Source organism: Trachemys scripta, chromosome 18, assembly GCF_013100865.1.
Source record: "Trachemys scripta elegans isolate TJP31775 chromosome 18, CAS_Tse_1.0, whole genome shotgun sequence".
Lineage (NCBI taxonomy): Eukaryota > Metazoa > Chordata > Testudines > Emydidae > Trachemys > Trachemys scripta.
This window is the reverse complement of record NC_048315.1, coordinates 1,696,944-1,722,548: the sequence shown is the minus strand read 5'-3', so window position 1 is coordinate 1,722,548 and position 25,605 is coordinate 1,696,944. Positions and strand designations below refer to the sequence as shown.

General features: G+C 48.1%; 2 protein-coding genes across 3 annotated transcripts in view; both read left to right on the top strand.

Moving 5' to 3' along the window:
- Nucleotides 1-17,330, top strand: part of PHF12 (PHD finger protein 12) — a 44,957-nt gene extending 27,627 nt beyond the window's left edge. The window contains exons 7-15 of one of the 2 annotated variants that reach the window (XM_034752372.1): nt 580-744; nt 2,069-2,230; nt 4,273-5,086; nt 8,026-8,154; nt 9,598-9,741; nt 12,074-12,172; nt 12,859-12,941; nt 14,457-14,595; nt 16,165-17,330. In XM_034752372.1, the coding sequence (XP_034608263.1) occupies nt 580-744; nt 2,069-2,230; nt 4,273-5,086; nt 8,026-8,154; nt 9,598-9,741; nt 12,074-12,172; nt 12,859-12,941; nt 14,457-14,595; nt 16,165-16,499 (2,070 nt within the window). In that variant the 3' untranslated portion in view covers nt 16,500-17,330. The remainder of the gene's footprint in view (nt 1-579; nt 745-2,068; nt 2,231-4,272; nt 5,087-8,025; nt 8,155-9,597; nt 9,742-12,073; nt 12,173-12,858; nt 12,942-14,456; nt 14,596-16,164) is intronic. The other variant, XM_034752373.1, reaches the window with a different exon arrangement.
- A 2,833-nt stretch (nt 17,331-20,163) lies between these two features.
- Nucleotides 20,164-24,755, top strand: DHRS13 (dehydrogenase/reductase 13). The gene is made up of 5 exons (XM_034752819.1): nt 20,164-20,564; nt 21,628-21,746; nt 22,516-22,639; nt 22,884-23,195; nt 24,013-24,755. The coding sequence occupies exons 1-5, from the start codon at nt 20,438-20,440 to the stop codon at nt 24,273-24,275; spliced, it is 945 nt and encodes a 314-aa protein (XP_034608710.1). The 5' UTR covers nt 20,164-20,437; the 3' UTR covers nt 24,276-24,755.
- The last annotated feature ends 850 nt before the right edge of the window (nt 24,756-25,605 follow it).

The window sequence follows — 25,605 nt, the reverse complement described above, 5'->3', positions numbered from 1 at the left end:
AGAATATTGATTTTGCTAATTTTCTTTGCTTTAGTAATTGGTGTTTGTGACTCTGAAAAGCTTGATTTTCAGACAAATGTGATCAAGTTGACAACCTCTGAGATAGAAGGAAAGCAGTAGATGAAAGTTATTTCTCTGTAGCTCTCAGCTTCTTCATACCAAAGTCTAGAACTATATCCCCCAAAAACCCTATCCTTTTCTGAATAAGGAGTTCCTTGTGTGAATCAGCTCTCTGTTCCCTCTGCTTCAAGTTGGTGGGGACTATTTTATAGTCAAATATTCATTATACTGATGGCTGGTATCTAAATACATGTATCAGGAGATCGACTGCTTGTGAGATTACACAAGCAGACATTAACTTATTGGGCCACTGAAAGATTTTATCTTTCGACTTTATAGAGTTGTACCCTCTAGCAGAAACAACTTTATATTTTTTGATTCATAAACATAGAGCACTAAAGCTGAGCTGATGGTATTGGTGGTACAGTACTAACTGACTGTGAAAGAGGCAGCTATTGTTTGGAACAGGTGTTGGGATCGGTCATCCTAACTATGCCAGTATTATATCTGCTCTTCCAGCTGAACCAGAAGAACATGACCCTGAGCAATCGGTGCCGGGTTTTTGATCGGTTCCAAGACACCATATCTCAGCATGTTGTCAAGGTGGATTTCCTGAACCGAATCCACAAGAAACACCCTCCCAACCGCAGAGTTGTTCAGTCAGTGAAGAGAAGAGGTTTGAAGGTAAGTGAAAACAGGAAACGTTCTGGAGAACCTTGCTTACATGTTTTAGCATAATAAAAAGGCACGTAACAGGCGTGTGCTGGATTATCAAGTCTCTAGTCTTTGGTGTGTCCCTAGCAGGGCTAGGAAGAAGTGACGTTAGCACCTGAACTCAAACTTGGGAGTGGAGTACTGCTGCTTTCCAGTAGCTACATTTAGCTATCCAGCCTACCAATGAAGTAGCATTACACAGTTTTGCCACTTGGTGGCAACTACACATCTTTCAAATGCAACTTTAAGAAATGCTGTTGCCTTTCTAGTGAGTGGCACTCATGCTTCAAAACTGGAAGGTTTTTAAGTTACTAAGAGCTCCCTATATTACTTATTTGTATATGAGACGAAAGCAAGCATACACCATGCAAACCATCCTGTTTTTATGTGCTCTAGAATGTGTAAATATTTTTCTGCAATCACAGCAGGTCTACAATTTAAAGTTAGTAAGGTTTCTAAATTAAACTCCTTTGAGTAGTAAATGTAAATACACTTTTGGAACAAGTTGGGAAGATAGAACAAAATGGGAGGGAATCTTTACTAGAACCTCCAGGCTAAGACTAGATACTTATCTGTCTATGGGGGATGGATGAAGGATTAATGGACTCAAAGCTGCCAGGGCAGAGGGTATCCTACTAACTGTGTGGCTCAGAGCCCCACAGTTGAAGGCATTGCTTTTTGTCATGTACTAATTTAGAGAAACTGAAAAGTTCTTTAACCTGCCAAGCATGGGATCCAGGCTTCGGTTTTCTTCTGCAGTGTTTGAGGTGGCTAACTTCTAAAGCAGAGTAGAGATATGGAGGAACTTCTTCTGTAGCAGGTGCTGAAGTCAGAAGAACCAGTGCTGCTTCACGTGTTCTAATTTGTCAGCAAAATACCTCACCCAATCTAAATGAGGAAGAATAACTCAATATAATGAGCATTTGATTCTAAATAAATGTATTTCCCCCGCTCTATTTATTTTGTTTGAATGAATGCATTCATGCTACAACCAATACACTAAAGGCTCAAGTCCAGATCTGGTATAAGCATGGGGAAATTCCATTGACTTCAGCAGAGTTGTCAACTTAAACCAAGTCTCCACATAGCCCTGAAACTTTCCTATCTTCTGATGTCCCCCTTTCGTATTCATCTCTGCCACAGTGCTGACTGGTGTTGGCACAATCTCTGGTTTCTTTGGCCTGGAAACCATTGGCCAGTAGTAAATTTGGATAATACTTGTTAAGAATGACTATACTTTAATGGAACGTACCTGTAATTATCTAATGTCTCCTCTTCCCTCCTGACAATTCAGGTTCCTGATGCGATAAAATCTCAATACCGGTTTCCACCCCCCTTACTTGCACCTGCAGCAATTCGGGATGGTGAGCTCATCTGTAATGGGGTCCCTGAGGAATCCTCACAGAAGCACCTTTTGAATTCTGAGCACTTAGCCAGCCAGTCAGAACAACAAGAGGTAAACGATGGCAAATGTTTTGGCTCTATAGCTTCTTTGCTGTGCATTTCAGTTAGATATGATCAAAGTATCTTTCTGAATAGCAAGTCTAGAACATATGTGCAGTGGTGACTGTTTCTTCTCTCCTCCCATGACCTGTCACAGCTCTCGTTGAACACTTCCTTTTGTCCACTCCCCAGACAGCTGTGAGGGGATCCAGCTGCTGGAGTGTGTGTTAAGCCTCAAGTCTGAATGGAGCCCATGCAGTGTTCTTATCTCAGCACCTCTAGGCACACTCCTAGGGTACAGTCTTTGCCCCACCACCACCACCACCATGTTCCTTTGTTCTGCTGCTGGCACCTTTCCACTCTCCAAATCCCAGCTCCAGCCAACCCTCCTTAGTATAGCTACTGGATGGTCAGAGTACCAACGTTCAAGTCCATAGTCCCCAGACTGGTGTCTGTGACCTACAGCTCGTCAGCTGATGGTGGATACCTATATCATGCAAGTTCCTCTCATCGTCACACCTCCTACGCACAGAGAGAAGGCTGTTTCTGACAGAGGCTGGGGGAGAGTGAGGAGGGTATAATGCTTGGTGTGGTTTGAGTGTTTACATTTTTTGTCATTAAATTAAAATATATGGAGATATACCTATCTCCTAGAACTGGAAGGGACCCTGAAGGGTCATCGAGTCCAGCCCCCTGCCTTCACTAGCAGGACCAAGTACTGATTTTGCCCCAGATCCCTTAGTGGCCCCCTCAAGGATTGAACTCACAACCCTGGATTTAGCAGGCCAATTGGGGGGAGGGACAGCTCAGTGGTTTGAGCATTGGCCTGCTAAACCCAGGGATGAGAGTTCAATCCTTGAGGGGGCCACCTAGGGATCTGGGGCAAAAATCAGTACTTGGTCCTGCTAGTAAAGGCAGGGGGCTGGACTCAATGACCTTTCGAGGTCCCTTCCAGTTCTGTGAGATGGGTATATATCCATACATTATTTATTTATGTATGTATTTGTCATCTGGCAGAGGGAAATTGCTTTCTCCATTTGGTTGTGTAAGGCTGGTGGCGTTAACGAACTTGTATGTTAACATTCATGTTGCTGGGTGGCTTTTGTAAGACTAACGTGAGGACACTCGGAAGCTTTGTATGGGCATATTTTTAATGTCAAATCTAAATGTTATACCTCCTATGAGTTCTCTTGCTGGGTTACAGTATTGTAAGCCGCAAATCCCCTTGCAAATAGCGGTCTACGCTGTAAGCCACTCTGTCGTCTGTTACAAGACTGACAAGATGAGCTGGTCCCACAGTGTGAGGTGGGGTAAACTTCAGTGAAAGGCAATTGCTGCCTCTGTGTATGTGTGTCTAATGTAGGGACTCCATTCTGTTCTGGAAGTGAAGGATGCATGGTGACATGCCTTAGGCCAATACCCATCCTTGTTCAGAAAGTGCCTTCCAAGCTGGTCATGTCAGCACGCTGCCTTTGGAAGCCTTGAAGGAATCCTCCCCCAATCCTCATTGTTTAAATAGGTTCTCTGCTCTGTCCCTAAAAAAGCTTCTGTACAGGAAGCCAAAGTATTTCTGCAGTCTGCTCAGCTTTCTCTACAGAGTATTTTGGCTGGATGCACTCTAAGATTGAGAGAAACCCATTTTATAGAAAGACCAGTAAGTAGTGTGTTAAAGTGGAATCTGTTTGAATCTTGTAGCAAGATGGAGGTGGAATTTTGGGCATAAGGCAGACTCTCACTGTAACTAGCTTGGATTTGGGCAAACTGTTTCTCTTGAGTACCAATGTGATTGATATATATTATGGAATAAATGTAAGTCCTATGACAGAGGTATGGTGCTCGTAACCACCTGATTTGTATTGCATTTATATCAGAACAGCTACCATGGCTCCATAATATACCTATATTAAGTTGTCTTGCTGTGGTGGTGAACTGCCTTTCCAGGAGTAGGCAGAGCGATGCCGGGCAAAGTGTCCTGCTTGTTTGGGTGGCTGAAGCGGGCATGCTGCGTGAGTGACCAGCCTGTGACACTTACCTACGTTTTCTTTCTATTTTCAGTGGCTCTGTAGTGTTGTTGCGCTCCAGTGCAGCATTTTGAGACATTTATCTGCTAAGCAGATGCCTTCGCTTTGGGACTCTGAACAGACAGAGAAGGCTGATATTAAGCCTGTTATTGTGGCAGACGGCTCGATCACCAACCCTTACCAGGCAGCTGACAAGGCACTCACACCTTCCCTTTATTCTGTGTCGTGCACCTCAGGGATTACCACCCAGAATTCCTTGAGCTCTTCTCAATCCCAGCAGTCTTTACCACAGGAAGATGTCAATTGCAGCTCTTGTATGGATAAGTCAAAGAAAGTATCTTCTTGCGGGACTTCTAATGGGCCAACAGCCTCTGAAGTTAAAGTAAATGGTCCTCATTTGTATGGTGTTTCCTCTGAACCTTCGGCACATTTGACTGATTCTCAGAGGCTAATTGGCCCAGGTAATGCAATACCTGGGCTGTCTCATCGGCAAACATGGGCTAGGCCTCTCACTCCCCCAGCAGCTTGTGGACTTCTGAATCACACAGTTGGAACTGTTGTGAAGACGGAGAACATAGCAGGACCCGTTTCTTGTGCACAAAGGGGTTCTGTGCCAGTCACAAGTATGCCTGCTTCCATACCAAGCTCTTGTTCCAGCCTAGAGACCACCAGCACTTTGCAAAGAAAGAATGTCCAGACGCAGATAGGCCCCCCGCTGACAGCAGAATTGCGATCAATTGGTTCCCCTTTGACTGCCACAAGGGCTCTTACTCCTCCACAGGCAACGGGAGATGGGATCTCTGCCATCGGATCCACACACAGATTCTGTTCACCAGCACCACCTTCAGGTGAGCATCTGATGGGGGAGATCTGGGCCTTCCAGCTGGGAAGTGAGTGTTTAAAAATCTTTCTTTCAGAGCATGAAGTATAGTAACTGCAAGAAGCGAGGCTTGCCGCAGACATGGCACCATGGAAAGAGTTAGGGTTAGGGTTGCCCACAGGACCTGAAACAGAAATTGGGCCCTGTGCTAGATGTTGCGAGTTGAATGCGTCTCTAAAGAGGGAGAGCACTGTGCTGCTTTCTGAAACTGTTGATCCATCAGGGGTTCAGAAGGAACTGGAAATTCCGGAAACGTACTGTCATTTAAACTGTTCGGTTGCTGTGTTGCTGTCACAGTTGCTATTTTGACAACTGTAACAGTACATTTGCTTTAAGAAGATTGCTGGAGTTTCCAAATGGATTACTTCAAATCTCTGCTTTAATTTCCTGGTGGAAGCAAGCACTCAAGGCTGTGAAGATCATAATGTGTGACCCCGTTTGTTTGTTTGCAAAGACTGTATACAAAAAACCCCCCCAAATCCCAAGGGTTAGTCAGGAAATGCCACAGTTAAGATTTCATGTACAACCTCAGCTCCACCCTGGTTCTTATGAATTACAATAGTCTTCTGTCTGCTTTTTGTACAACCTTCGATGTGTTTAGTGTCTTGTAACTTTGTCCTTCTGGATGTATACCCAAATCATGAAAGTTATTCATAGGACAATTCTGTTTATATTTGATATAAACCTAGTGTTAAAGTTTACAACACTAATAGTGAAAGTTTGCTGGCATAATACATGCTGTTCAGTGAGCTGTGTGGTTAACAGCCTCCACCCCGAATTGCACCAGTAATGTCTGTGCTGCTAATTGAAAAAGAAATGTACAATACTGTGGATGCTGACAAACGTACTAAAATGGATTCCTTAGGACCAGATAACATAAAAAATTAATTCAAAGATATTCAGACGCATTATGGCCATGCAAATAATGAATCTTCTTTTTGAATGGTAGAGCTGTTCAGAAAACTTGCAATTTTTTATAATTGAGGAATGGGATATTTTCTTGTACAGAGAAACAGCTGAATCGGTTTTCCTCAAGCTTCAAAACAAATAAACCAACACCTTCACATTCGTTTAAGCCCAGAAAAGGCCATTGTTCAACATAAAGATTCAAAAAGCCATGTGCAACTGCAAAGAGGCCATTAAGGACATGTAACAGTCACAATGCAAATTGTAGAGGTGGTGGTGTTCCCAGTACAGCTCTGTGGGGAGGGTTGAGTTCAGAGTCCAAATTTAAGGCCAGAAGGATCACCGGATCATCTAGTCTGACCGTCTCGGTGTCACAAGCCACCCAGCACCTGCACACTAAACCCAGCAACCGAAATGAGAGCCAAGTATTACAGCCCCAGACAGAGAATAGGAGGGGCTGAGGTGCACCAGTGGCTGAGCCCTCCGTAGCAGCAGGGAAGTGATTGAGAGAGACCCACATAAGTTTGGTTTGTTAAAGTGCTTTCAGGGCACTTAAAAATAAATGAATTTTTTTGGAGCTAGTGAGCATCCAAACAGTTAGTACACACAGTGGGGAGAGCGAGCGCTTAGCTGGCTTGAGTATTATCTTAAAAATCTCTGGTATGAGTGACTGACAGATTTTCCTCTGAAGCAGCATTAATGTAAAATCTATGCCCATGGTTGCTGACCATCTCAACCACACTGGTGCACAAAGGAGAAAGCAAACACACAGCTGCTGGCTTGGCTGTTGCTTCAGCTGGAAGTACGGGGATGGGGAGGAGGGAAATTTGACCAAGTGGAAAAGGGACCATATTGATTAGGGGAAACATTATGTTCAAGCTTCTAAGAGTCCGGCAAAGCATGGATAATCCTGAAAATGCTTCTTAAAGGGATGCTGTCAGGTCAGTTTGGGCCCAAACTTTAGATTTTATCAAATGCAAACCAAAGCCCCACTCAGCTTCCAGGAGAACTTCTGTAAGATTAAAAAAATCAGATGATAACAAGTGTTGGTGGAATGTAGGTTTCCCCTCCAGTATTTGCTATTCAACTCATGCTGCATTGTGTTAGAGAACAAGTGAACGAGCCTAAACTAAAGAGAAACTGACATTGGAAGTGAAAAGTAAATTAGACTTTAATTCTTGGTTCTAGTAACGGAAGGTTATGGGAATCTAGGTAAGGAAAAAGTAATATCCCTTTTAAACGCCGTTAGTATTTCTCATCTAATTCTAAATAGATTATCGGGGGAGGCAGGGGATTTGGGTATCTGAGGCATGGGAGCGTAATTTCCTTCACTGCTATGTAGTTCGGAAGCAGACATTTCACAAATGTCACACTATTTTAAGCAGTAGGATTGCAGTTTGTGAATGAGCTAAAGTCACGTGTATGCACATTGCTTCTCTGTTACATTCTCACCACCCAGGAAAGAGCTTTCAGACTTCCACAGTACATATGGCACTTGTGTAGGCAGTAGCAGATCTCCAAAACAAGTTACAGAAACATTCATTTTGTTTCTGGTTAACAAAACGTTTCTTATCCAAAATTCTGCAAATGTATAAAACCAACACAGAAAAACTGCTCCCAAGATTTCTCCCCTCTGGGTCCAGTGAGATTTGGGTTTCAGGCTGTCCCCCAAACACCTTACAGCTCTGCTCCACAGGTTGTACTTCCAGGATAACGTGACTTCCCTTCAGCATATGGTAGAGGTGCAGGAGCCCATGGAAACGGAACTCAGTTCTGCCGGCTAGAACTGCTCTGGGAAAAGGTGTGGTGCTATTCAGAGCCCCTTTCAGGAGGCATGGATTACTGGTTGTGAAAAGAGTTACTTCTCTTTTCAAAGCATGGCTACTAGCAAAACGAGCCATTCTGTGCAGTTTGTAAATCAGAAGTATGAGTTGAGGGCTCATCAGTAGCTCAGAGGTGACTGTGCATCTTGACACTTCTCTTCTCTCCCCATCTCTCTAGATGGTAAGGTCAGTCCCAGCACCGTATCCATAGGAAGCTCTTTAACTGTCCCCTCATCTTTCACTTCAAACTCTGCAGCTATGTTGGACCTCACCAGCTCTGTGAAAGCATTAATGGATGGCAACAGCGGTGAGTAGTCTCTGATTCTTTATCTCGGTCCAGAGTGGCTGTGTATACTAGCCGAGAGGGAAATGTTCCTTTCCTTAAATACGCTGCAAAAGGGGAGAGTGACTTCGGTAAAGAGGGCTGGGGTGTGGATATGTATTACCCTGGGTGAACAAGGGAGTGCCCCATCCCTGTCAAAATCGTGGGTCTTACTCACTTTCACACCTTGGTACTTGGAGTGTTTACCCTCGTAAGCTTTGGGGGTGTCTGTCCAGAATGTTGGTGTCCAGACCTGTTGCTCGGTGGAATTCATGTGCTACAGATCACCAGCTCGGCCATGTCATAATTTTAGGTGTGATCCAAGGACACTTCCCTCACCTTTTTGGAGGCTAGCGATTGCGTATTCTTTGGACTGCAGTATTGTTATGGGTTTGCCTTTAGTTACATCTTTCTACAGCTACGTTTTCTGCCTTTGTCCTAGAGACTGGTACATCTTCCTCTCCTTTTGTCAGTGGGATAGCAGGAAACCCGGACTCTCCTCAGGGCGACTTACTGAGAATCCAGAGGACTGCTGTACAGTTCTCAACTTCATTCTCCGTCTGTCGCTTGTGACCCTTCTCTACAGCCTTTCTTGCACTGCCATTTTGACCCTCTTTCCTTTGGCAAAACCCTGGCTGTTTGTCTTGGCCTCCTGTGTTCGCAACGGGACTCGCACTAGCCAGCATGGCTCTGCTTCCTTTGCTCGCTCTTTTACCAGTGACATTGACATTGCGACGGCCCTTGCAGGAGGTGAACTAACTTGTTCATGAGCCCAATGCAGATCTTTGCAGGGCCTGAGTAACTGTCGTCCTTGCTGGTCAGTATCGGCAACAGTGATCTGTTTTGAGATTTACTTTTTACACAAATAGAGATCTGTCCGAATTCCCCCTCTTTCTGAACAATTTGAACCTGTTCAATAAGGTTCAATAAGTTGAACCTGCCATGAAAGACTGTGACCCTGAAAATGAGAGTATACCGCACCTAAGGAGTTGTCATTTATCTCTGGGATAGACCTAGTCAAGCTTTTTTCCAACCGGGTTGTAAATTTGAGTCTCACAAGAAGCACGCCCCATCCCTGCTGCCCAAAAGAGCCTGAAATACACATGGCCTTTCTGTGTCTCTGCCCACCTGTCGAGTCTTCAGCTTTTTCCTAGCCAGAAAAACGCAAATGTCCCTTTCCTGTCTAGACTGCAGCTCTCCAAGAGGACAAGTCTTGCTGTCCAGACATGCTGCTAGGAAAGAGAATGTATTTAGAAAGTAATAGAGCACCTGCACTTCAGACTCCTGAGGCTGCCGAGTTTTTCCTGACAGAGTTGCTGCTTACAGAAGCAAATGGCAAAATTTAGGAGCAGGACAGTTAAGCCCACAGCAGATCGAATGACGCCCTCTCCGGGAATAATTTACTAATTACTTTTTATTTATTAACAGAGATTGAGATAAATATGCTGGATGAGAAGCTAATCAAGTTTCTGGCCTTGCAGAGAATACAGCAGCTCTTTCCTTCCAAAGTTCAATCTGTAGTGAGCAGTGTCAGTTCCCATCAGTCGTCTCCTTTGGCAAATCACATTGAAGGTAAGAGCAGCCCTAGAATAGGCTCTTTGCATTGAGCTGTGGTTTTTCTCAGCAGACCATGCCATCAGACTGTCATCCAGAGAGATTCTCTCTTTTCTGGTATTTGGGAGACCCCCATTTCCTCTCCTTCCTTCCTCTTGCCCCTCCTCTCCGGATACTCTTCGATCAGAAATGTTCCTCCACTTCCCCTTGTTGAGCTTTTGGCAAACGTGGTAGGAAAAGGAGCTTGCTCTCTCCCTGCTGCATCACACCAACTTGCAGCCGTGGATGTTCTGGTTCTGTTATTGTGGTGTTAGGCCAAGGTGCACCAGTCTGAGCTAGCGAGGAAGGGAAAGGCCCAGCTGCCTTCTCTGACATGTTTGCAAGAGGCTCGGGGATCTGGGAAGCAAATGAACAAGTGTTTGAAATCCTGCTGCCTTCTTTTTGGAGCTGGAGAAAACTGGTTTGTGGGCTTGAAAGAGAAACCTAAATGTGAGCTGCAAAAACTGGGGCATACAGTGAGGGTGTTACATTTTAAAATCCATGGATTTCTTCAATCCAAATTGGGAACCGCAGAGCTAAAATTGCAGATATGTTCTAACACTAAATAGTTGGAAACGGTTACCTCCTTTACTTATAAAATCTGTCAGGGCCTGAGGTCAGGGTTCTGCTTTCCTTGCTATGGTCATTAATGTCACTGATCCTTAGAGCTGTGTCAGGCATGCAGCTTCCTAGTCCGCTGTTAGGGTTATCAGCTGTTAGGAAGAAGTATCAATTCCCTGAACCGTGTCCATTTACCTTCAGGAGTAAAGAAGAGTTGTCCTGTGGGAGCCGTGTCCTGCTCTCAGTTGGTCTAGGCCTACTGGGGGAGGGGGGAACAAGAGGGACAGAGGTGAGATCTGTGGTAGTGCCCCATTGGCTGTATCACAAACTTGATTTGTCCTTGTCTCACTTCACCTGGTCATTTCAGGCTGTGGCATTGCAGCACAGATTCTGAATGTCTATCAGTAACTGTGTCTGTCTTCTAACACTTCTGGAGCTAGAGGCAGCTGTGGGACTGCACAGGGCCAGCACTGGGATTAAATAATGTGGCCAGCAGACACTTGTAGAACTGAATCTCAGATCATTAGCACAGACTATCCTAGGGGAGATCCATGGCTGTGTTCCCTACCTGCTTTGTCTTTTTGACCCATCAAACTTCCCCCTGTGCTAATTTTGACTTTTATTTTGTTTGTTGATGGCACACTTGAGACAAAACTTCTGAGACAAGCCCCACTGGCTGATCTGTACTAAGCAGAGCAGCCAAATGTAGAAATGACGTGTTGGGAACAGTGGAGCTTTTTGGCATGTTCCATGCTGAAGGCTCCACATAATCCCACGGAGAGTGTTCTTGACAGCAGTGGTGAATTCCAGACACCGATTCTAAATGTTTGTTGTTTGACGCTCTTTACTCAGTTTGTAATCTGCATGCTTCGTCCGTTTCACATCTGTTCTTGATGTGAAACTGTCCTGGAGATGCGTGTGGGGGGGAGTTAGGTAGGCTGCATGTGTGTTTGCATGGACAGGAAGAGGACATGGGGGGTTTAGGTCCAGGTACGGAGCCATTCAAATCTAGACCAGGTTGCCATTGGACTGCTAGGTGAGTGACCCTTATGTGAAACAAGATGGTGGTCTGCCTGTTCCAGGTGCAATGGGGATGTGAGCTCTGTGTCCATGTAACTGCTGGTTCTTTGTCGGCAGCCTCGGTAGGAGGAGGGTCCAGGATTGACTGTGCTGTGGAGACTCAACTAAGATTAAACTAGTTGAAGAGGGAATCCGCCCCCGCTCTTCCAGCTGTAGGAATTTGAAATTGATCCGTGGAAGCTTGTTCTGCATCTGCCTGTGCTTTTCTCAGGGGATAACTAGCAGCTCTGTCTCTAGAGCTGTCAACTTGGCAGCTTTCGCTAGCTCCAAATTCAGTTTAAAGGGGCACCAACTTAAAGGAACTGGAGGACAATTCAGAAGACGTGGGCTTTAGCACTTCACTGTCCTGGAACTGGAAGAGATGAGAGAGGAGAAATAGTCTCTTCCCAGTTAGTTTCCTTTTGTCTGTGCCCAGTGTCATTTCCCCTGTATAGTCACATGGCTTGTTCGGGTCTTTCACATAGCAGTGGGGGAGTAGAAAGATGTGACTGTAAAACCACAACAATTGGTCGGGGGTAAGAGCTGAAACTATTTCTGATTTTGTCCAGATTTCAAGTTGATTATGCGTGAGCCCCAAACAGCCCAGCAGGGGGAATACTTAAACCCAGTACCTTGATATTACTGTAGGCAATATATTCCGTAGTGTTCAGATCTCCCTTTTGTCTTCCAGTGCAAAGAAAGGAAGTGCAAGCCCGGGCAGTGTTCTATCCCCTGATGGGCACAGGAAGTGCAGTGAACATGTGCTACAGAACCCTCTACATCGGGACAGGTCAGTGCGGTCTCCTTGCACAATCACAATGAAAAAATCACTTTCCATTTGTTTGTTCAGCTTTTATTTTGTTTGCACATAGACAATCCAAGCCATAATGCACTAAAGTCACCCCAGTAGAAGTGAATGCAGCTCTTTGGAGAATGCCATGTTGGGGCCAGTCATTTTATCCTGGGATTTTGGCATTCTGTTCCTCTTGTGTATTATCAGGCAACATGTGCAAGAAAGCTCACTTAGATGGCAGGACACCATGTGACTGGCATGGTTAGGTGCCTGTAGCCCAGATTTGATAGCCATTGTTTTAGGGTGGGAGTATTAACTCTTGATACCACACAGTCTGAGATTTGCCATTAAAAAGTCACAACTTTCCTAGGCTCCCAGAGTCGGTTTCTAACTGGTAACTGCTAAGAAGGGAGATTAATGATCTTTTTGGGCATTTACCACTCTTGCCTCAGCCTGGAGCACCTAGCACACTGGAAGGGCACAATAATGCTGAAATGGTTTTCCACCTTTCCCTGCTTATCTTACAGGGGGGAAGTTTCCCTGCAGAAACTTTGTTCTGTGGTTTATCTCAGCACTGTTCACCAAGCCCCCGGACATTTCATTCTCTCGCTCTGTGCTGCCTGGGCCAGCTTTTCTGAATTCAATTGACTTGAGCCCGTATTTTGTCTTCCCGTCCGTTGCAGGAGCTGACATGGATGTGTGCCTTACAAGCTACGGTCACTGTAACTATGTGTCTGGCAAACATGCCTGCATATTCTACGATGAGGTGAGTGCCTGGGCCTTTGCTTTGCCACTTGCTCAGAGTTGGAGATGAAGGCAGCTGTGTGGAGCTCCTTTGTGGGCTGCAGAGTGAGAGCCAGGCTTGTATAAGAGTTAAGGTGGGGTCAGCATTTACTGGTAACCCTCTTTCTGAGACAGAGTTCTGCTGACAAGTTGCCTCGGGGCAAACTCTGGTCTGAGTCTCTGCACGTCCTTAATCTGTTTTCAGTGTCAATATCATTTTTGAAGCGTGGACACCAGAACTGGATACACTAGGCCAATAGTGGTCTCACTATTGCCACATACAGTGGGAACACCTCCCTACTCCTCCGTATACGTCTATGCTTCTACATCCAAGAATCCCTTGAGCCCTCTTAGCCACCGGGTCACACTGGGAGTGCATGTTCAGCCAAGTCCTCTTCAGAGTCACTGTGTTCCGAAATCGTTCCCTGTCCTCTACGTGAGGCCTGCGTTCTCTGTCCCCAGTTGTAGGACTTTGCCTTTGGCTGTGTTACACCCCCTGTTCAGATGAGCCTGCCTTGCGCTCTAGATTTGACATGTCCCGGTCATTATTTACTACTACAGCGATTTCATCGTCTGTGGACCTTTTCTTCCAAACCATTGCTAAAGTGACAGAATAATGTTGGGCCAAGAGCAGATCCTTGCAGGAGCCCACCCAGAAACACCCGAGGGGCGGATAATTCCCCGTTGACAATGACTGAGCTATCCCTGTTAGCCCACATTACATGGACTAAAACCTAGCTAACAAAACATTGTATTTTTAATGTAATAGCAATTTCATAACTTGATCCTACCCCACCCTGACAAGATCTGATCAGTCTGCATGGCTTCCTTCTCGTGTCATGTCACTCTTCTTCCCCCGCTGTCGGGCTGGGTATTCTGCTGGGGTCAGGGACTCACTCATACCTGAGTGTCTCTAGACACACTGGAGGCAGCGTGTTTAATCTCTGGGGCAGTGCCTTGTGGCTGGCATTAGTGCTCACAGCTGTGCTGATGACCCCCTGTGCAGGGAGGGCTGAGGCCTGCTGTTTCTCCAGCACAATGAATGTGCTCCGTGGTTTGGGAACGAAGTGTTCACTAGCAGACGCTCCTTTCTGGTCAGACCCCTTGGCAGTGTGGTGAGCAGCACACAGTGGCTAATGTGTGAGGGTCTGTCAGAGAATTAGCAGGTGGGGAATTGGGTCCTGTGCAGTAAAGCATGTTCCCAACTATATGAATCTCTTTCAGAGGGTTGATGAGCCATAATTGTGTGAGCAGTTTTCATTTGCTCGTTCTGCATTCTGTGCGAGATCAGCATGCAGAGCATTCTGGGTAACATGCATGCAGCCAGATTCCATGAAGTCTGACTTGCCACTGCCTGAAACGGCCTGTTTAGCTCGGTAGGTCCCGTCTGAGCAGTGCACTGATGGGAAGCAGGAACGCAGTACAGAATGGGGTCTTTGGGCTTTCTGTCCCATTCAGTGTTGCCTGGGTTACATGTTAAGTGTCTCTTCCTTCCTAGAATACAAAACATTACGAGCTGTTGAACTACAGTGAGCATGGGACGACTGTGGACAATGTTCTGTATTCATGTGACTTCTCGGAGAAGACCACGCCCATTCCTCCCAGCAGCATTGTTGCCAAAGTGCAGAGTGTGATCAGTAAGTCTTGGAGGAACGTGTCCCCGACAGGGAGGGGCCGGGCCCTGCCCTCGTGCTGCCAGAGGAGCCAGCAGTGGCGGGAGTGGAAACTCCAGTTGGTGCTGAAGGACTGAGTGCAGAAGGAAGGGGTCTCACCAAAGCCCAGACTTGCTCAGCACACACAGTATAACTCTCCTCTCTGAGCCCAGCTGCTTGGGCAGCGAGTGCTTTGAACTGCAAATTCCTGCTTCCTCTAATTAGAGTTAATTCTGACTTAAGGGCCTCTCCTGAAAGCCATCAGTTCTGAGCTGGAATCATGGTCTCCGTAGACTTGCTCCGTAGATTTGCCTCTGACCAATGTTCCCTCTAATTTTTTCCATCCATGTACAGAATAAATTTTGGTATGTGCACCAAGGGGTGTGCAGATGTGCGCCACCAGTAGAAACAAAAAAAAAATCTATCTATAATTTTTATATATATATATATATATATAAAGTTACCATAGGAATAATTACTCCAGCCAGGACAGGTTAGGCGTTTTAGAACTCACTACTCAAAGAATTAAATTTAAGTGTAAGAGAAATAAAAATTATGAAATGCACAGACCAGTCAGAACACTAAAATAACACACTTAGAATACAATTACAGAGATTATTCGTGCACTGCAGGAAGTACCAAGTAGTAATAACTCTGTGTGTGTACGTGTGTGTGTGTACGTGTGTGTGTGTACGTGTGTGTGTGTACGTGTGTGTGTGTACGTGTGTGTGTGTACGTGTGTGTACGTACGCACGCGCTGGCTGATGGGGAAAGCTGTGTGCTCTCTTTAAGACACTCACTGAAAGCTCTCCTGCTCTGTCCTGACTGACTCTGAGCCCTGTTGTCTCCCCTCCCCAGCTCTGCAGAGAGGGGGTACGTGGGGAGGAGGGGTGTGTGTGCGCGAGAGAGAGAGACTGTGTGAGCTGGCTGCTGGGGAAATCTCAGAAACTGCACTGTCTCTTTAAGAAAGGCACTCCGCCACTCCCCATTCAGACCACAGCAGCTCCCAGTCCTCCTGAGCTAAGCTGTCCCCTCTGCCCTGCTCTGCGGAGATGGGGTACAGGAGGAGGAGGACACCCTAACAGCACCCTCCGCCTCTCTCCCCCTCCACTCCCCAGCTCTGCACAGCCACCGGGAGGGTCCCGGGAGCAGCTTCAGGACAGAGCAATGTGTAGGGAGGGCACCTGAACACATTCTGCCAGCTGTGCTCTCTAATCAGCTGGGTGACATTTGAATCTCTCCTGCGTGGCCACCCAAGCACGCAGCTTACAGGGAACACAGCCTCTGACCTGGAAGCAAATGGTCCTGTGGGGGGGGCTACACTCTAAGCATCATTCTCCACCTCTGCCCACCTGACCGCGTGCACTTCCCACAGCTGGGCCTACGTACAGCTCTCTGCAGCACTGACCCAGGGGCTGGCCGCACTCTGAAGTGGCTGGTGATCATGTGACTGCAGCACTTCATGTTGTATAGAAACAAGCTGCTGCGCTTGAGTGATGCTCTCTGGATGGGACACTTGCTGCAGCCTGTTTCTCATTTGCGTTTCTTTTCCAGAATGCCACAAAGGCAGAAAAGAGGACGAGGAGCCGCACGAAGCAGCAGTCGTGATGAATTCCCAGGCACAAGGGCAACGCCGGAAACCCTGCAATTGCAAAGCCAGCAGCTCTAGTTTAATAGGGGGCAGCGGAGCGGGGTGGGAAGGAACAGCCCTGCTCCACCACGGCAGTTACATCAAACTGGGCTGCCTGCAGTTTGTCTTCAGCATCACTGACTTTGCAACCAAACAGCCCAAAGGGGACGCTGCCTTAGTACAAGAGATGGACTTGGAGGAAAAGCTCTCTCTGAAACCCCACCAGGTGCCCGTGCTGCGGTCCAACTCCGTTCCCTAGGAGCTGAGGCAGAGCCGTGGGGGAAGAAAGACCCTGTCATTAGACTCCTGCAATGCAAAAATGTACAAACCAAGTTGGGATTTTCTGTCGGCCCAGAAACTGTTCACGCGCCGTTTGCATGAAATGAAGAACGTTTCACTTTTTTAATTATTTTCTTCTTTTGCTCAAGTTTTAGGGGCATTTGCACATATATTTGTACTATACATTTCATTTTAAAAGGAAAGCTGCAGCAAGAGGAGGACGTGTCAGAGTGAGGAGGGGGAGGGGCGGGTGCTGGCTGACTTGGACTCTCTCTCTGACAGATCGGTCCCATGCAGTTGTAAAATAATCAAAAACTTGTTCTATTTTGTGCCAGTGACAATAGTTTTATATTAAAAGAGAAAAATACAGTTTTCATACAGCAAATCTATACAATATCATTGTTTTATTTAATGTAAAGAAGTGCTATCCTCCCCCCACTTATTTTACCCCACCCTCCCTGCTATGGTTGCACTACAAGTAGCTACTGTGTATTATGGGCAATGAGAAGTGAGTTCTTTTCCTGGTGTCCATCCTATTTTATTTCAAAGAAGGAAAAGTATTGGACTCTGTGTAAATACATCCGTGATGGCATTTTCAATGTTTTAAAGCTGTGTACAGTGCTACATGTGGTATGACGTTGCCTCAAACTGTCTATTGTAGCAAATCGTTTGTCGTAAACCTGTTTCTTTTTTGTTCTCTGCCACCTCCCCGTCCTCCAGAACAGCTAGTTCCGATGTACATAGTCATTGTAATGTTTTAGACTTTACAGAAACTTTCCTGTATTCTGTATATAAAAAACAAAATACGTCACCTCCTGCTTTCGACTGTCTGTCCTGACTCTGTACACACAAGCAAGGATCTACAAGAGCATCGCATGGCAAAACCCAACCTCTATGAGAAGGGCTTCCAGGCTGGGCCCCGGAACAGCCCTGGTCTGCTCCTCTCCACCTGGTCTGCCCCAGGCCTCCAGGATTGGGGTGGCTGGGGACAAAGTGAGCTCTGAAGAATGGAAGGTTTGAATACAGGGTGTATCTGTGATGGCCCCTGTGGCTCCCCTTTGTACTTGACCACATCAGTGCCATGCCCTGGCGGTGTGCATTCCCTCCCCCCCGGACAGGGTATGTTCTTAGGGCGGCGTGCGGCACAGCGACCCGCGCTGTTGGCACTCAAGGTTTGTAGCTATTACAGGGCGGGAGCTGCTCCCATTCGGGAGCTTTCCCCTTCACTCCTGGCTCTCCCGCCCTAGAGCCACGCTCGGCTGTATTTTTACTGTTTTATACTCTATGTTCTGAGCTGGAAATACTAACTCTTTTTGTACAAAGACGGAAGGATTTGCGATCTGTTCCAATGGCATTAAGTCTGTATTAATAAACTCTCATAATACTATTGAAAACAGAGCGAGAACCACACTTGCACCCTTCTTTTTTCCCTCCCACCTGCAGTTTGGGGCTCAGATAGCTTCTCGCCCTCTCCAGACAGGGAACTTTCCTCCTTGGGCAGGTTGTGAGGCCTGGTGTGAAGGGAGCGTTCTCCAGTGAGAAGGCTCCTGGGCCATGACTTCACTTGTAGCTCAGGGCTACACCTGTGCTCACCTCCTGAGACCTGTGACGGATTGGATTGGCTAATCACTAGCGTGGGGAACATACCCCTGTGTTGAGTGAGTTCTGGTATTTTGGCAGCAGCCTTTAATGTGTTGGCTTTGGGTTTCTTGTAGTCCTGGGGCGCAAAGTGTTTTAAAGCCCTGCATGAATTTAGCCTCTGGTACTGGGAGATGAGGGCTTGTTTAATCATCTTCAGCCATAACCTGGGGCAGGGGTGAGTGGTAAAGTAAATGCTAATACTGTAATGCTTTGCTCTGGTACCCTCCAGCCGCTGATCTCAGTGCTTGGCAAACCCCATTTCAGCCAAACAGGCCTCCAGCAGAGGAACTTCTCCTGGAGCTGGTGAATGTTCCTGAGGGAGGTTGGCATATACACCCCTGGGATGCACCCCTTCTACCTGTCCAAATGACCCCATGAAGCAGCATTTTCTGCCCTCTGTCCTTTACTGCCCCCATTTGTCCCACTTAAAATCATTAGAGGCTGGCCACAACTCCCCTGGAACTGGCTTGCACCCCTTCCGTGCTGCTCCTGGCTTCTGCTAGCCTAGCATGCAGGAACCGAAGGCAAACACTCCTTCCCTCCGTGGGCTCACCCCCCTCTGCTTGTACTGCCCAGTGGTGCAGTTGAGCTGTTTTCTCTAGTCCAGTGTTTGCCGGGGGCGTGATTCTAGTGTCATTCCATTGCCAGCAAGCGGTGCCTACACACACAGGCGACCTTCCACCTGAGTGAGTCCTGTCACTGCCACAGAGCTATTGTGTGGCCATGGTCTGCATGATTGGGAATAGGAGGTGTTCGTCCAAATGACTGTTAGGAGGGGCTGGGGGACAATTTTGGGGTCTTGGATACAGAGAATAGAGGGCTGGGACTTTGTGTTCCTAGGTCTGTAAAGTGAAATGCATGTCTGTAGGGCTAGATAACTAATTGTTTAAAGCCCCCCCCACACACACCCCGTGCCTGCTCTGCTACTTTAGTTCTTTCATATCGGGTTTTTGTCCCACAGCTGGGGTCCTAGTTCTCTAGCAGAGATGGTACCAGACTGTAATCAGCATCTCTCTGATAGAAAACCATGAAATAAACCTACAGTTCAGAACGTGAGTGGTGGTTCTAATCCTGTTGAAACCTGTCTGTGCACCTGTAATTGGGGAATAGTGACACTACAGCTAATGGCCCTGCCCCTAAGCCAGCTGGGAGCATGAACCCGTTCATGTTTGTTAAAGGGCTGCTGCAGAGGTGCCAATCAGTTTTTCAAAGGTGCTGAGCATCCACCATGCCCACTGCAGTCATGGGTTGCTGAAGAAAACAAACACGCCGTCCTTGGTAAGCTGGGGAACGGTTGTCCTGTCTGGGGGGAAATTTGAGATTTCAAAACAATTTTCCATCCCAAATCAGGACAAAACTTCAATCTCAAAATTCTGCATACTGAAAATCTGAAACTGCTTTTGGACCAGGCCAATCAAAATGTTTCTTTAACTAACCTTTTAATTGTAAATTCGTGTATGTAGCAATAGTATTGTAGCCTTGTCAGTCCCAGGATATTAGAGAGGTAAGGTGGGCAAGGTGATATCTTTTATTGGACCAGCTTCTGTTGGTGCAAGAGACCGGCTCTCGAGCTTACACAGAGCTTTATGTAAGCTTGTGCGTCTCACCAACAGAAGTTGGTCCAATAAAAGATACCACCTCACCCACCTTCTCTTCCATCTATTAAGTCATTTAAACCAAAACCTGGAACGTTTTTGTTTAGAAAATGCCGAAACAGGATGTTTTTGAGGACTGACACTTCTGTCACCGTTTGTTTGAAGCGGGGGATGAATGGAAACCCCCATTGCTTTCCTGCAAGCAGTTTCAGTTTTGACACCTTGGCTTTTTCGGACAAAAAACGTCGATCAGAAATTTCCCGGCCGGCTCTAGCTCCTTGTCCAAAGCCGAACGAGTGTCTTGCAGGCGATGGATCTGCAGGTGGCAGTGTTGCCAGCAGATTGACTGAACTACAGCCAGGCTCCCGTTATAAGGCAGAGGGCCCAGGCCCAGCCAGCCTGAGCACCGTGCACATCCTGGGCGGGAACAGGCAGAGTTTGGCCCAGGAGGCTTGCCATAGCTCTGCTGCATGCACAGACCAGCCCAGGAGAGCTTTCCTGCAATGTGAAGCAAGTGCCCTTTGTCCTGGTCCTTCCCTTGCTGCGGGTTCTGGCTCAGTCCCCGGCCCGCCGAGGAGCGCAGCTCGGCCTGAAAGGCGAATTTGCAGCTGGAGGCGTCTGTGAATTGGCTGCAGCCAAGGGAAAACTGCTGCTCACCCTAGTAGCTGGGCCCTGGGAAGCTATGGCAACAGTGCTGCTAGTGCTTGGGCTGCTCCTGGGCCTCTATGCCCTCCTCTATTACAACTGCATCAAAGGGGCCAAGTGTAGGGCCCAAACCAGCCTCCGAGGGAAGACGGTGGTGATCACAGGTGAGCGGGAGAGGGGACAGGTGCCTCCAGGGGCAGTGGGGGCGCTACCTGGGCTCTGGTAGATCGTCTCTCTTCAACGTGGGAACACCCCCCACTCCAGGGCCAGGACTCTGATTCTCACACAGTATGTTCTCTCCTGTTGGCAGAGCATCCAGGGGCATGGGTGCCCGGCCCAGCTCTGCCTTCTCCCTGTATGCCACAGCTGTGAGCTCACTGCATCTGGCTGGCGCTACCAAGGCGCCTGCGGTCAAGGGTTGGGATCCCAGCAGACTTGACTCCGCTAGTTGAGACAGATTGGAATCAGCTGGGGTCCACCTTCAGTCCAGTGGCCAGGGCTGGATATGTGAGACGAATGGGCAGGCAGCCCCACAGCAGGGTTACGGGATAACCTGTCCCCTAGTGAAGTCTCCTAGCCTGTAAGAGTTTGAACTTGGCTGGGTGCTGAGTTGCTCTTTCCCTCCCCAAACCCTTTTCTAGTATTGACTAGTCTAATTTTGGATATGCACGATAACCATAGAAACAGCCAATCCCTCCTTGGCTGTGGCAAGGCGTTCCACAGTCTATTCCTAGTAAGAAAAAGGATTTCTCGGTAGCAGTTCCGCACAGAACACTGCATCTCGATCCTCTAAATGTGACTTTCAAAAAACAAAGCTCCCCAGGCAATTTCAGTGAGAGGAGGTTTGGACCCTGGTGTCCTCGGCAAAGTTCTCTTCCCCGGGTTTGTTGTGCAGGGGATTGTGTGCTGGCTGCGCACTCCTCATAAGAACGGCCCTACTGGGTCAGAGCAAAGGCCCATCTAGCCCAGTGTCCTGTCTTCCAACAGTGGCCAGTGCCAGGTGCCCCAGAGGGAATGAACAGAACAGGGAATCGCCAGGTGATCCATCCCATCGCCCATTCCTAGCTTCTGGCAAACAGAGGCTAGACACCATTCCACTCCAGAGGCGGCTGCATTTCAGGCAGGCTCTATGAATTGCTTTGAGAGGGAACCCAGTGCTACCACACCACAGAGCTGGGCTGCTCTTGGTCTCCTCCTTGGGCCCAGCTCCTTGTTCTGCTTTTCCAGGGGGAAACACTGGGATTGGGAAGATGACAGCCCTGGATCTGGCCCGGAGAAGAGCTCGCGTCATCCTGGCCTGTCGCAGCAGAGCGAGAGGAGAAGCGGCCGTCTATGACATCAGGCGGGTGCGGGCTCTGTGCTCCTTTTCTCTTGCTCAGATGGATGCAGTCTGAGCCCCAGAGATGAGCAGTCACTGCAATATGGCAGGTCTGCCCCGTCCTGTGCCAGTCACGGGACACTGCCGAACTTTGAGAAAGGCGAGGGTCCACTGAGGCTCAGGATGGGGCAGACCCAGGGAGGTACAGAGGGCAGCGGTACCAGCTTGGGGAAGGGTTCAGGTGCCATGACAGATAGGAGAGGGAGCAGCATGTAAAGGCTCTGCTGCTCCCCAGTGAGGCGAGGGGCACAGATGCCAGCAGTGGGTGGGGAGTGGAGGCCTGCAGAGGTACTTGCCTACAAAGCTGGCAAGGGGTTTGTGCACATTCCACGGGCATGGTGGGCCCCATTTCCATATGCAGGGAGCTAACCAAGATGACAGCATCCCCCAGGCTGGATTCTCTGACTGCCCTAGGTATGCCTGAATTCCTGTTTACCTGCCCAACTGCCAATTTAACACCTGGTGAGGCCTTTCTCCATCCTGCTCAGGTGCCTCAATGTGGCCTGGCTGCATGGTGCCAAACAGTAACCACTGTGGAGCCTGCAAAAAAAACCGCACACGCACGCTCTGGGGCTGGGTGCTCTGAAGGGAAAGCAGCTCTCTGCTAGTTCCTGTTTGCAGTTTGCCTCGTGCTTCAAGGTGGAAACAGGGTACCACCTTCCTCGTCGCTGTCACTGGGCCGGAGCCCCTGTGCACCACTGTGGCCTACACTGAGTGCCTCCCCCCTCTTTCTCCAGGAGAGCGGGAACAATGAGGTTCTCTTCATGAGTCTGGACCTGGCCAGCCTGGACTCGGTGCGAGCATTTGCAGAGACTTTCCTGAGATCTGAGCCTCGCCTCGACATCCTGATCAACAACGCAGGTGGGAATCTCATTACCGAGTCTGTCACCCAGCTCTGGGTGGGGCAGGGGTAGGTAGCTCAGGCCCTGAGGCTGTGCTGAGGAGGATCTGGGGGAAATCCCTGGATGCTGATGATGGGTTGATGACTCTCTGAGGCAGGGAATAACACCCTGTAGACTGGTTTTGGTTTGCAGGACCCTGTCAGGTGGAGAAAGTCCTGGACCAGAGATCACTGCTGTATATTGGAGCTTATTTTTTTCTACAGGGATTGGAGCAGGTGGCAGGAAGAAAGATGGCTTTAACCTGGTCTTTCAGGTCAACCACCTTGGTCACTTCCTTCTGACTCACCTCCTCTTAGAGCGGCTGAAGCTCAGTGCACCGAGCCGCGTGGTGATTGTGGCCTCCAGTGCACATCGGTCGGGGAAGATAGACTTTGAGAACCTCCATAAGCCGGTGGAAGGGATACTGCAGAACTTCCAGGCTTACTGCACCAGCAAACTGGCCAACATCTTGTATGCCCGAGAGCTGGCCAACAAACTGGAGGGAACTGATGTAACCTGCTATGCTGTTCACCCAGGTGAGTGTGGGTCCAGCCTTTCTCTAGGGATGCACCTTCCAAATCCCACCCAAGTTCCTGGGGGCTATAGATCAGAGCCTCGCCACTCAAGAAGGGAAGTTCAATCCAATCCTGTTTGAGACCTGCCTCAGGACATCCAAACTGGCTACTCGGGACAATAATCTCTGATTTAGGTTAATTTCAGAACTCCCCGAAGAGGGGTACTCAAGCTCCCGGACTCCTGCGGCTCTTCCCTTTCATACTGAGCCTCCCACCCAGTCAAGGAGGACTGGTCAGCAATCTTAATAAGAGAGGCAGCTTTCTAATGAACCAAAGTTACTCTTTACCTCCAAGGCCGTGACCCCTAATTCTACAGCTTGCCCTCCCTGCAATTATATTCTCTTTCCTACCTCTCCAGCACCGGTTGGAATTCGGGTGGGAGGGAGGCCAGAAAATGGGTGTTGAGCATGCAGGAACTGGTATTTGGAGGAAGCATGAGGTACAGATCAGAAACCATTCAACACCCTACTTTGCAAGTCACTTTCTTTGAACTGTCCATATCCTTAACCCCTCTTTGCGGTCAAGTTCCTGCCAAGAGAACATAAGAACGGCCATACTGGGTCAGACCAAAGGTCTGTGGATGGTTCTCAGTGAAGTGTACTAAGAACCAAACCCAGTGTGCCTGCATGCGTCTCACGTAGTTTTTGCCTTCTCTCTATCCATCTTCACTGGCGCCATTGCCCTTTGTGCCTCCTGAGTAAGACACCCTGCTCCCAGAGGAGGGATGTTTCCTGTACACTCCAGTCTAACCGCAGCTGCTGCTTTCTTTTGCTTCCAGGGGTTGTTAACACTGAACTATTCCGCTACATTCCGATCTGGCTGTCGCCATTCTTTGTTCCGATCTCCTGGCTCTTCTTCCGAGACCCTACTGACGGAGCCCAGACCTCGATCTACTGTGCCACACAGGAGGGGATTGAGATGTTCAGTGGACGGTACTTTGTGGACTGCCGGGTACAAGATCCCAGGCCCCCGGCCCGTGACGATGCTGTGGCCAAGAAGCTGTGGGAAGTCAGTGAGAGGATGGTGGGTTTGGCTGCTTAGAATGTGCTATCTCCTGACAGCTATGTGGGGACCATAGACTGGAATAGCAGTGGCTGCTGTAGGGGTGGACTAAGGTGCATTAGGAAACGGAGGGGGCCTCGGACTGCCAAGAGAGAGGCAGAGCTGAAAGACAGGCCTCCGATACATTGGAAGTTACATGGTGGAAGCTTCCATGGCATCGAGGCTATGCCAGACTATCCAGCATGGTAATATGAACATTTACCCATCTTTTTAAGCAGCAGGATTTTCTTTACACTGCATCTAACAAATAAGATTTTGAGAGCTGGGACTCCCACGCTGAATGTAGAGGCCTTACCCTGCCCCACAATGGGTAAGGATGAGGATATGGGTTCTGCTGGTGCTATCCACTCTCTCATTTCTCTCACCTCAAGCCCTGTTTCATACCCAAACACTTTTGATAGCATTTTCTATACTTGTATCAGTTAAAACACAATAAAAATAACTGTTTTAGAAGATGAATTAAAACACCTCCTTGAGCATGTATCATTTCCGCATCCCATGTTGTCAGAGCAGCCCCAACCCTTGCCTTTCAAGAATAGCACTGAGGCCGAACACTAAACATGTTTCCACTGGGGCAATTGACTAGTTCTATGGTAGCCCGAATGCAACAGTTTCATGAGGATGTTTCTGTATGTAACTGGTCAGCTGGGTCCGGTGCTAGAACTGCACAGAATTCCTGGGTAGCATATACGTGTTCGCTGAGAAGTTTCTGGAAGGCTGACGTTCAAAGGAAGTCTGCCGAATTTCTGGGCAGGATGCTAGAGGTAACAGCTACATGCACAAAGAGACAAAATGCTGAAAGTCCTCACTGCACACTGGCCAATGGTGCCTCCTCCAGTGAAATAGCTGCTGCGTCTCTCTGAAAGTGTCTTGGCTGCAGCCAGCAAGTTATGAGAGTCATTTAAATTCTGTCTAGAGTAGGGGGAAAAGTGCTTGTTTAAAACTGAGTGAATTAACATGAGGCGAAACCCCCTTTAACACTTTCTGTAGATATTGTCTAACACTTTTACAGGTGTTAGCTGGTCACAGAATTGGGGATTTCTAGAAAAGGCCACAACCGTGAAAATCACCCCGAGCTGCTGCTGGGTGTTAATAGGGGCAACTGAACGGCTGCTGACACTACTTACCTATACGTGCGACCCGGCGTACAATGATCATCCCCATGTTCTCTACCAACTCCTTACCAAGCCCACAGGCCAGCTGGTGACACACTACATCCAGCCCAGCCTGGCACTGCCTGACAAACCCCACACACACCAACGCACCCAGCACGGCACCTCCTGACAGACCCCCCCCCCCACACACACAC

Bases quoted from the DNA above. Each gene is read 5' to 3' on its own strand.
- DHRS13 (XM_034752819.1), top strand. From the start codon at position 20,438: ATGGCAACAGTGCTGCTAGTGCTTGGGCTGCTCCTGGGCCTCTATGCC. The intron at 22,640-22,883 runs GTGGGAATCTCA...TTTTTTCTACAG, and splicing joins CATCCTGATCAACAACGCAG to GGATTGGAGCAGGTGGCAGG. The intron at 23,196-24,012 runs GTGAGTGTGGGT...TTTTGCTTCCAG, and splicing joins CTGCTATGCTGTTCACCCAG to GGGTTGTTAACACTGAACTA.